At 41.7% G+C, this 12,180-nt stretch overlaps 1 protein-coding gene across 1 annotated transcript in view; it reads right to left on the bottom strand.

Moving 5' to 3' along the window:
• Nucleotides 1-12,180, bottom strand: part of DYNC2H1 (dynein cytoplasmic 2 heavy chain 1) — a 209,157-nt gene that overhangs the window by 80,529 nt on the left and 116,448 nt on the right. The window contains exons 70-72 of the mRNA XM_066619151.1: nt 10,653-10,787; nt 9,061-9,204; nt 3,894-3,983 (exon numbers count right to left, since the gene is read on the bottom strand). Of these exons, the coding sequence (XP_066475248.1) occupies nt 3,894-3,983; nt 9,061-9,204; nt 10,653-10,787 (369 nt within the window). The remainder of the gene's footprint in view (nt 1-3,893; nt 3,984-9,060; nt 9,205-10,652; nt 10,788-12,180) is intronic.

The following is a 12,180-nucleotide window of genomic DNA, read 5'->3' as shown; positions in this document are numbered from 1 at the left end:
TGATAGGAGGCAACGTCATCAAGCAGGAAAACTTTTAACAATCCTAGGCTGCAATCCTACCCACACTTGCCCAGGAGTTAGTCTCATTGACTTATCATTGTTAAAAGCATATATAGAATAGCCTGTTAACAGTACAGATCTGTAACATTTCCCCAATGCAGTCACATGCCATGGTAGCATCAAGTCTAATACAGGTCCAACCTTGCTATAACCTGATTTTTTATACATGGATTTAACTCAACATGAATGGCCACTGCAAATGAGAAGTAATGTGCTGATCCCTGTAGAAAAGGAAAACACATCTCTTTAACATCACAGTTTAAGAAACTGCTTTTCTTACTGCTGTAGAAAGACAGTCAAGCAAGCAATCATTCCATTCTTCAGTTGAGTCAGGCAAAGGGTTCTTTGCATTTCTAATTGCTCACTGCCTCTCTACAAGAATAAGAAAAGATGTTATTAAACCACAATTGTAGAGGGACACAATTTTTAATTTTTTTTAAATTGCTTTTATTTAACACATTTTATGGCATCAGCAGGTAGTCCCAGAATTAAACCCCTGTGAATGCCAAGACACAACCTTAGCAGGAGTAATGGAGGGGCAAGAAACCTGGAAGTGGATCTTTAAATCTATTTTTCCACTGCTTTTTAATCCATGGATTTTTTTTATCCACTAGGGCAGGGGTGCCCAAACCCCAGCCCTGGGGCCACTTGTGGCCCTCAAGGCCTCTCAATGCGGCCCTCAGGGAGCCCCCAGTCTCCAATGAGCCTCTGGCCCTCCAGAGATTTGCTGGAGCCCACACTGGCCCGACGCAACTGCTCTCAGTGTGAGGGTGACTGTTTGACATCTCATGTGAGCTGTGGATGAGGGTTCCCTCCACTGCTTGTTGTTTCACGTCTGTGGTGCAGTAGTGACAGCAAAGAAAAGACCAACCTTGCTTTGTGCAAGGCCTTTTATAGGCCTTGAGCTATTGCAAGACCTTCATTCATTCATACAAATTCATCTTTAATTTATTCATTTATGTAAACTTGTGCAAATTTATTCAGATTTTAAATGTAAATTAATTCTTTTCCCCCCTGGCCCCCGACACAGTGTCAGAGAGAAGATGTGGCCCTCCTGCCAAAAACTTTGGACACCCCTGCACTAGGGATTCCGGAACGGAACCCTGGCAGATAACGAGACATGGCCTGTATACTAAAAATAAAATAGTGAAATGAATGGGGAGCCACTTGAAATTGGCGCACAACCCACCTAGTGGTCCCGACCCACAGTTTGAAAAACACTGATACAGATCTTTAGTATGTTCAAAGCACTTCATATACATTATCATATTGCAAGGTTTACAATTCTGAAAGACTGGTGAGCATTATCTCCATTTTACAGATGGGGACAAGGCTCACCTAAAGCCACCAAGTGACAACAAAATTTAAAAAGGCTCAAACCATGGATTGCCTCATTCTTAGAACAATGTCTTAGCCACTCTCTCTCTCTCTCTCTCTCTCTCACACACACACACACACACACACACAGAGAGAGAGAGAGAGAGAGAGAGAGAAGTTCATAAACAAAGATACATTTTTATTAAAAAAAAGAACAATTTGCCGTGTTTTGTTTGCCTACTTTTTAAAACTTAGATTTTTAGGAAAAAGAAAATTTTAATCCTAGTAGAGATAACCACTTCTTTCTTTCTAAACTGACTGATTAGTTAGCACACTTGAAAAATATTCAAGGAGTTAAATGAGCTGTTACAAAACAGGTCAATCATTTTTCAATGCCAGCTCACACCCCGCTCAGTCACTTGTGCTGTGCATACTAATATCACAGTGTCCTGTTTTCCCTCTGTTCTCAGAAAGCCCATGTTGTCATGCAACTGTGAAGAGGCATAACTGGAAAATATCAGAAGTCAGGCAAGCCGAAGGAATTGAATGTCGTGTTTATGATGGAGTCCACTAAGAGCTTTTATTTTATTTTACATCACTGAAACATCTCACAATATGCAAAGGCCATCATGCTCAATGATCCAAACTATAGCAGATTTAAAGAAGAAGGCTCTTAACAGTTATATATTCAAGAATGAAACATGCAGGAAAATGGTAAATCTTGCATAGTAAATTGTTTCTTAAACAAAGGCATATAATTGGGTGACAACTCTAAGAGAAATAATTACTTGTTTCAATTGTGCAGCACAATCCTATGCATGTTTACCAGAAAGAAACCTGATTAAATTCAAAGGGGATTACTTCCAAATAAGTGTGCACAGGATTCCGGCCTTCGTAGATTAATCCATAAAATCTGCATAAATTTACATGTAAGAAAAAAGACTGGTTGCTTACTTATAATTATAGTTTTGAGGGGTCAACTGTGCAGTCATACAAAGTGGAATTCTGCCTATATGCATAGTTAAGAACAAAAGTGTTTTCCTGTTGCCAGACAAGTCTTGCAGGTTGATAATTATTTCCCCAAGTGGGCAAAGATGTCCTTTATTTTGCTTCAATACCAAAGAGTGGGACACAAACTAATTCAATAAACCTACCTACCCTACCTATACCAGCTAATGTCAGATCCTGCAGCTATCAGCTTCAGTGTTTCAAAGCAGGTAGTACTGAGTCTTAAATCTAAGAGAAGTGGTTCAGGCATGAGGGTAGATGAAAGAACGTGTCTCTCACCATCTTGACCAGAGTTGCAAACTAGATTTATCTTGGCCACCATGATCTTATCAACACACACTAGCTGTAGCTGCTCTCAGGCTTCCCATTAAGCTGTGCAGCCATGCATCCCAAAGCCTAGCCCTGTACAGCTTGGAGTTCGACAATCCATAAGTTTGATGATGATATGTGGCATCACTGTGGAGTGTCTGGAGATGGCGTCACAAAGCTGTTGTGACACCGCACAGCAGCAGAAGGGATTTGTGCAGCAGCAGGGAGAACACAGATTGCTTCAGCATTACCTGAAGCTTAGCAAAGCATGGAGTTCAAAATGATGCAGTCAGAAGGAAGAATAACCTGAGGAACATAATTTCTTAGATGATATAATTGCTTAGATCAGTGATTTTCAACCTTTTTCATCTCACAGCTCACTGACAAGGTGCTAAAATTGTCAAGGCACACCATCAGTTTTTTGACAATTGACAAGGCACACCACACTGCTGGCTGGGGGCTCACATCCTCCAACGGCCCTACTATTACATGAGTGGCCCCCAAACTCCAGCAGCACACCTGCAAACTATTCGTAGCACACTTATGTGGCATGGCAAAGTGGTTGAAGTGTCTTAGATTATGGTTACCTTCCCTGACATATCCCCATCATAAACCAACACATACCTGAAAATTCAACCCAGATTCACATATACCATTGTTGTCATGATAGGAAAAGAAAAAGAAGTTGAAATAGTCCTAGGACAGCAAAGAGGGAAAGTATGTTGCTTAGCACAAAAGTTCCTCCATGCCATGATGCACCAGGATGATATGGCTCCGAGACTGATTATATTATGAGATAAGCACAGCACATTTAATAAAGAGGTGTCATCAGGAAAGTGATAAAAGATTCCAGAAAGAGTATTACTTGTTTTGGACAACCTTCCTTTCCTTCTTATTTCCAGTTCTGCTGCTTCTGAAGTTAATGTTGCCCTAGTGTTGTAATCAGTTCATGGCCCCAAGGTGAGCACAAAGGCTATACACAGAACAAGAAACTCATTTGTTCTACCAAACAAGACAAAAAAACTGCTGTGCACAGCTCTCATGAGTAAAAGGCAAATACCTCTTACAAATAAATAAGCAAAACTTGGGCATTACTGGACCATATATTCAAGTGGGCCAAGAAATGACTGCTCTGGGAATACAACTTCTCATTTAATACTGTGAGTCAGTACAAAAGAAAATAAAAATAAAAATCTTACCTTGAACAAACAGCGGCAGACATATTCATACACCATGTGTTTTAATGAGCTGATAAGAGATTTGATTCTTTCCTCAGTATTTCCTAAGTCCTGAAAATAATGGTTTTGAGATCAATTTTAAAAAATGCTAAATATATTTTCATGAATTAAAAACTGCTGGAAATGATCCAGTATTACTTCAAAGATGTCTAGAGAGCTTCACACAGATTAGGCTGTGTGACAAACAGGAGGTTTCTTCTACAATTTTCAGGTACCTAGTTAATCTAAATATTGCAGCGGTATTGGCACTGAGCTGAGATGTTTCCCTGTATTTGACAGATATAAAGATAAATCTATCAGAAAATAACACTAATATTAACATGGGTGGTTATATACAATTCTCAGGAAGAATGATTTGGGGAACAATGGAAAGCTTTACGTGGATTCAATACAAGTAACCAGAATGCTAGGTGCTAATACCAACTCACCCAGTTTTAAGACCTTTCACTATTAACTATTCTTAACCATTGTTAGCCTGCTCACTATTTTGTTTTATGTTGCTGTAGTCAAAATGGGTCCTTCAGGAAAAAGTCACATGAAGAAACTGTGTTCCATGGTGCTCTGCTTTCCCAAACATGGTGGAGACAATTCATATCCAAATCAAATTCCTTCATTTAAACACATATTCAGAAATAAAGTACAAATTGTATTTTCTACTCTTGAAAGGACTCTCTAGAATTAGGACCCTGGTTTCCTAAATCAAGGACTGAGTTTTCCTGCAAAATTACTCTTGTGTCTAAGTCCTGGGATATCGGAGCCAGGGTCACGAAGGCAACATGGAAATAGGTGGCATGGATATAGCTTCCTGAATTCTGTTTGTGCAACACTTATTTTAGCAAATCCAGAAGATTTAGAAGAATATTACAGCAGCACGCATACTTGTATTACTGAAGTCAAGAGCACACTCAGGCAGCCTATCAAAGAAAGTGCACTGCAGAGTGTCAGTCAGGTCAGCTGACACAAAAAGACAGATCAGAGGGATTTCAGCACAAAATAGAACATGTCAACTAACGAACCTGTAGAAACATTAGACTTACTTCAATGAACAGTTTAACATTTTGGCCTTAGTAAACAGAAAATAGAGTTTGAACTGCTTCTCCAAAAGGTTGACATTCTTCTCCATCACAGGTCCTTAACAAATGAGAACAGAGGTTTCCTACTGCCTCTCTGTGTGCATTTCCCTTTGTCCTTCATAAGCTACATATTGGATTGACAGAAAACTGGTGCAGATGTAGTGCTTTTGATCCCTCACCAGAGCTGAGGGACCAGGAACTAGCCAAAGGATCAGGAGCTCCCTGTCCCTAGCCCCAAACATCCAGGAGTAAATTCCCTAACCATTGTCTCAAATTTTGAATAATAGTGAACCCTGGTAACCATTAAGCATGCTTAAAGTTGATCCCAATATAATATTTAAACATATTTAAGGCAGGCTGGTAGAGGGAAACTACATGAATTGCAGTTTCCTCCCTTAACCATGGTGTACTGGGGCATTATGCCTGTGCTAGTCCCAGTATGGCAAACTCTTCAGATCTATTATTTCCGAAGCCTTCAAAAGTCTGTCCAAAACAATGTGCCTGCTGTTGCTGACTTTGACCCAATCCTAAATCAGGAATTTTTTGAATTATGCTCTAAAATTAAAAAGTAAAATGAAACAAAAACAAAGAAAAGAAAACCTCCTCCTGCTATCAAACCTTTGAAATATTATTCTTTATTCTGACAAAGCAAACATAAAGTATTTAATTTATAAATTAGCTAATCATTGGCACAAACTGAAATTCTTACTGTGAACAGGAGAAACCCCGAAACCCCTCTGATAAGAATATAAGAAGAGCCTCACTGGATCAGGCCATAGGCCCATCTAGTCCAGCTTCCTGTATCTCACAGTGGCCCACCAAATGCTCCAGGATGATGAGAAACAGAAATTAAAAAACAGGAGACCAATAAAACATCAACAGAATTAGAGGTCACATACTAACAAAAGGCTCCAGAATTCTCATGCAGCAAAAGAAAAACGGGGGGAGAAGCTGAGGGGCATCTGAAAATACTCCCAGGAGTTCCTAACTACCACCCCTATATGCACGACAAAGGCAGATATGGATACAGGTAAGTGCTTTGTCTTAAATATATTACTAGAGGGATCAGAATTTTGAGGGTTGAATAACGCTGTCAAAGAGTATTGACATCAAACAGTAATATCTGATTGATTGATTGATGTCCTGTGCTCCTGAGGTTACTAGCGACCTTACATTTAGTATGCGTTTGTAGACTATTCCTAGAAATAGAGTTCAAGGACTGTTCCCCCAAATCTTTACAGTAGGGCTGCTCTAACCCTGCCCGGGGGGCCAGCGAGCAGACCCTACAGTTCCACCTGGGCTTTGCATGCAGTCCCCCATGACTGGGGAACAGGGATGCTTTGGGCAGTCGCGTCTGCCCGACATCCTGTCGCGCGGCTTTCTGGGATGCCAGGCAGCAGACACAACTGCCCAGAGCATCCCTGTCCCCTGATCATGGAGGACTACATGTGGTGCATGAGTAGAATGGAAAGATGTAGTCCAAACAGGGACCACAGTCCATTGCACAGTGGTGGTGAGTTTAGCCACCACTGCTTTACAGTCATTCCAGGGTACCCAGCAGGATGAACTGGAGAACATGATGTGCAGTTAGGTTCTTCCAGGCCAGAGGAAAAGGCTGAAACAGGGTTCATATGTGATCTATGGCACACCAAATACTAGAGAAAAACAGGGAAATGTGACATTTGAATTTGGGGGTATGAAGATCACCTCATATCACAGGATAGCATTCCAGCTAACTGGTTTCTTCTGCAAATCAGGCAAGAGTGCTTGAAAAGTTTTTTTAATGTTTCAAAAACTTTTCGTGACCCACAGTTTGGGAAATACTGCTTCAGAAAATATTATGTGGAGGTTCTAGGTCCACCTTGCAGAAACACTGCCATTGCACCAGGCAGGGTGACAACTTCTTGCCATCAGTGAATGGAAAAATGAAGCAGGCCTTTGCAAGCTGAACCAAGAGATTGCTTGGAAACAATCTCTCTCTCTTCACCAGAGATAGCCTGATCTATATCTTTCTTGGAAAGCATTACTCACCCCTTCCTAGTTTGATACTAAGGGAGCAAATGGAAGGAATACTTATACTGCTGCAGACTCTTCTCTTTCCTGACTCATTTTGACAACATATGTTCATGGTGCTGGGTACATGGCAGGTGAGCATGACCCAGGTCAGTCTTGTGTCACTTTGCTTGGGCTGAAGACATCAAGTCCCAAAGACCTTTTTCTAAAGGCCAAATCTCAGTTCATTAGAGAAACATTCTCCATCAGCTCATGCTGGATATCTTAAGAGAAGTGCTGCCTTCTGAAAAATTCCATGACCAGCTGTACCAGGTGTTCAACATATAGTTTCCCTTAACTAATCCATCAAGGATTCACACTTCCAGTTGACTTTATCTTGACAGTTTGGAACACTGGTTAAGAGCAATTGGACAGTAGAAAATACAAGCTTCTCCACTGCAAGAGAGTGATGTGTTTCACAGGCCACCAAGGGACTCACTGGTTTAGGCTACAGAGAATGAAGACCAAAGGTATGCTTGGCTTGTTTCCTTCCTATTCTGCTATTGCACAACCCCCGCTTCTTCCATCCCTGCCCCACCTGTACAATATCCCTGATTTCCCTATACTTTGCTTTCCCTCCATTCTTTTTTCCTCTGTCTTGCACCTTAATAAGCCTCCTTTTCCTTGTAAGGGCCTAGCTGTGTGAGAATGCTTGTGAATATTGCATTGCATTATCTTCCTGATTCCTCCTCCCAGTTATTATACTACTATTCTCACAACTGAAGATATATACCACTGCACCTATATCCCTGCCTCTCTTCTCTCTTCATTCCAGTCCAATGTTCTCCCATGAGCTACTACACTTGGTCCCTGTACATGTAATCTGTTCCCCCCATGTGCATGTTACATGTGCTTTATTCCATGCCTGGTAACACTCCAGCTTCCTCTTCCAGATCCCAGGCAACTCTGTCCCATTGCATGATGAGGAAGGAAAGCCCTGAAAAGGGTGTGCTTTCAATGATCTCCACCTGCCCTTATAGAGGTAGGTAAGGAGGTAGGTAAGGTAGGTAAGGAGAGGTAGGTGCCAACATGAGAAGTGTTATGTGGGCAGTCACCCAAGTCAACCCATTATGTGTGAGTGGATCCCAGGCCCAAATGCTCCACAGGGGAGTATGTCACAAGTGTGTGAAAAAAAAAATGCTGTTCCTCCTTGATGCGTTTGGGCCTCTTGCAGTCATTCATGCCTCATGTTAGCCAAGTACCACAGCACAAGTTCAAAATTATTTCACTGATGCTAAAGAGTGCATGCATAGATAGGAGGCTCCCCCACAGTTGTTACACTTGGTGCAGTGCCAAAGCTACCCCAATAATGGAAAGCGTACCCGAGCAGTAACACCTTCCCTTCTAACCCTGAAGAGCTACAGCCTTGCCTAACCCATCTCAGGAACAGGGAAGGAGGGAAAATGAAAGAAAGTGAGGGGGTGGGGAAATGCTGTGAATTGAACTTCATGGAACTCAAAAATTACTGTTTATCTGCCACTAGGCAAGGTGAGTCTGGGGAAGATGGATACTTTTTTCCCCTGGGAGGAGGCACTGCAAAGTTGCTGGTCCTGCCTGTTGCCCCTAGAGAAGAGTCTAACCCAAGAGAGATAGCCCTTTACATAAACAGCAATATCCTCACCTAAACCTATCTTTCAGAGCGTCTATTACTTTTTATAGAAGGACCTTAAAAAATGAATAGTATTTTGTTTAGGTATTCTGTGGGATGATTATACAGTTCACTTAGGGCAGAATTTCCCTTTACTCATACCCTGAAAGCACAATGTATGCTGTACTATAATGTCAGTATTAATTTGATGTTCTTAAAAACATCCAGAGTACTCAGTCATTTTTTGCTAAAGCAAATGGATTCCCTTTATTTATTTTCTTAGCTTTCCAATTTATTTCAGATTTTCGCCTTCCTTGTTCCTAGGACTTGAGGCAAGCAATGATTTAAAACCAATGCATATATAAAGCACTAAAAATAAACAACACATTCTGTACTTCAGGATAATGGTACATACCAGTTCGCTTTGTAGAGCTCTTTGAAAAAGTCTTAGGAAGGAAGCCAAACTAAAGCGGTACATGTTATTAATTTTGGACAAGTCAGAGATAATAAAGTACATCTTGCTGGCACTTTCAGCTAGAGGGAGATAGGCATCCCTTTCCTGGGAATAAAAAAGACTTAGCATTAGACTGCTATTGCCATCTACTGGTCACAAAAAAGAAAGAAATTTCAACCAAAAATCCACACAGGTTCTGCAGTACTATACAATTATGTTAGAATACTTCATTTTAAAAAGTATATGTTGGGTTTTATAAAGTTTTACAAACTTAAAATATACCTTACAACTATCAAGAAGGAGGAAAGAAAACATTAGGGGGATAAGGAGCTGGGAATGAATACTGAACAAGAAAGGATAGTAAGGGGGGCTAATTTTGAAGGAGTGGGAAGCAACTGTTATACACAATGTTTGTTTACAGCAAGTTAATAGCTTTGGGAATTTTAAATGTCATCTACCATGCAAAAGTCCCAATGGATACTTACTAAGCCCCTAGACACACCTAGATTGTGGATCTGTTGAAATCACTGAGGCCAAATCAGCAAACATTTCAACTGCCTTGCGATTAAATTCTATATGCAATTGCTTTGACATGAATGTAAAATAAAGAAAAGTAAATAAGGAAGGAAAGTAAATGAAATACAGAGGCAAAAGAACATTAGGTATCTAACATGTGTGTAAATTTAGTTAGTGAATGACCAATCAGAAGAGGAGGCCAGTAAGAATGATCTTATACTACAGGGGTCTGCAAACCCTGGTCCGCTGACCAGATCAGATGCACCAGGATTAGCCTTTTGGGTGCAGCTCAGGTGAAGCCTTATCATTCTGAGCTGCAACCTCAAGTCTTCACAACTGATCTTGGCAGTTGCTACCCACGGAAATCAGGGCACAGAGTCTTCTGGGGCGATGGGTGGCGGAAGCAGGCCTGGCAAAAGTTTGTGCAAAGATCATGAAAACCTCAGGCTGCAGTGTAGAACTGTAAGACTTCGCCTGCGTTGTTCTCAGAAAGCTAATCTTGGTGTGTACTGCAGAACACTTTGGAGATCGCTGTTATACTCTAACCTTTCTCTCAAGTCCCCCAAAGGATACCAGAGCTTCCTCTTACCTAGTACATATATGACAAGTACACTTTCTGAAGAATGAATACCAAGAGGGCATGAGACCCAGGCCAGAACTCATGTCTCCTTTGACCAGTGTTGGTGCTAAGAGAGCATCAGACCCACAAGCAATTTTTTTCTGGGATTTGACATGAATAATTCCCTAGAAGCCACATCTTATCTTACCACTGTATCAAACAAATTTAAATGCTTCTTGAATATTACAACTGTCAGACATCTCTCTCTTTTGACTTTCACACATCTGAAGTTTATTCTACATGGCTCTTACAATAAGCAAGTTTGGCCGACCCTAATTTATAATGAAAATAGTCCAATAAGCAAGTACAAGCCTAGCTAATGGACAGACTACACAAACAGGTTAATCAGACAAGAGGTAAATTAAAAAGTATAATATAGTAAATATGCTCCAAAGAAAATTTAAGGAAAACAGGTTACCTGATCAAGAGAAATCTGAAGTCTTTGAAATTCAACAAGCGATTCTTGGATGAGAGCACTACTTGCTTTAGTTTGATTCAGAGATTCAATCAGAGCCTTATTTTCAAGTATATTTCCCTGAGAGGTTGCAAGTGTCTGCAAATAAATAAATAAATAAATTTCACATTATAATTGGGCTATTTTAAGAAAATAATGACACGCATAAAATGCAAGTCTAACAGCCCAATCCTTTTCATTATACCCTGTCCGCCGCTTCAGTGGTGCCAAACAGTGACAGCTGCATCTTATGGTGGGGAGGCAGTTCAAAAGGTCTTCTATAGGTAAAGGAACATTTGGAGGTAAGAATTCAAGGTGCAGTGGGGTCTACTCAGACCTGTGCTAATTAGGGCCCAATCCTGAACTCTCTCAATACCGGCCAGCCTGAGAGGGCCCTGGACTCTGCCCCCTTAAGGGGCAGGGGCGGGGGGAAGGCAGCAATGCAATCCCCAGGATCACATTGTTAAAGGGGGCATAGGAGCTGGCACGTACTTACCAGTCCCTGCAGCAGCCTCCTAGGGGTGTGGGGAACCCTGCGCGATCCTCCGCAGGGCTCCCTGAGCTTTGGAAATTGGAAATTGAAAGCTCCACTTTCATTTTCTGAAGGAAGTTGCTGCTGCAGCAATAACTTCACACTAGGAAGCTACTGCAGCATCAGCCTGGGAACAAAATGCTTAATCACAAAATGCTTAATCACAAAATGCTTAAGTGTGGAGCCTGTGGTGCTTAGTCTGTTATAGCTTGAAGTTCCCATGTGGTTTTCAACTTTTATATAAAACTTTCAGGAGAAGAGTGGCCCAATGTCATGATTTGGCAACTTAAAATGAAAGAAAGGGGGGGCGCCGCCAGGAGATTAGAGGCGAATAAGCAGATTTTCTAACCTAGACTTGGTGATCAGAGGTGAACCCTCTGCCAACCTGCTTGCTATTGCCTTGGAGACCCCTGGATTCTGTTCATAGTTCACCAACTTAGGACTTCTCCTCAGCCAGTGACCTCTCCTAGCACTCATCCACCCTCTTGTGCACTCCACTCGGCTGGCCTCCAGCTCAGATCCTAGGAGATCCATGCCAATCTCCATGCAATTCTGCTTTGAGGCTGAAGAAGCAAGCTGTGGGGAGCTCAGCAGACAGGTTGAGGGGTAGGGGCAAGGGGGAGATCTGGAGAGCTAAGTCTCCACAAGGGCAGCCTTGTCCAGTTACTCACCAGCACACATCTCTGAGGGGGTAGCTCCTTCCTTGTGCTTTTGGTGATTTACCTCTGCCCAGGCAGAAGCAGACAGCAGATGGGGAGAAGGATGATCTTTTTCAGTCCAGAGTCATGGGGGGGGGGGGGCAAAGAGGAGGTGGAGTGGCTTGGAGGATCAACCAGGCAGATTGAGAGTACATTCAATTTACAGTGATGGGCTGGGGACACTCCAATCAATGGTGCCTCTCTAGACCCACATTTTATCATTGTATCCATAAGGATATCAAGGGATACCTTAGTCTATATG

Source organism: Tiliqua scincoides, chromosome 3 (genome assembly GCF_035046505.1).
Source record: "Tiliqua scincoides isolate rTilSci1 chromosome 3, rTilSci1.hap2, whole genome shotgun sequence".
Taxonomy (NCBI): domain Eukaryota; kingdom Metazoa; phylum Chordata; class Lepidosauria; order Squamata; family Scincidae; genus Tiliqua; species Tiliqua scincoides.
Note: the sequence above shows the minus strand (reverse complement) of the source record. Positions and strands in the feature narration are given on the sequence as shown.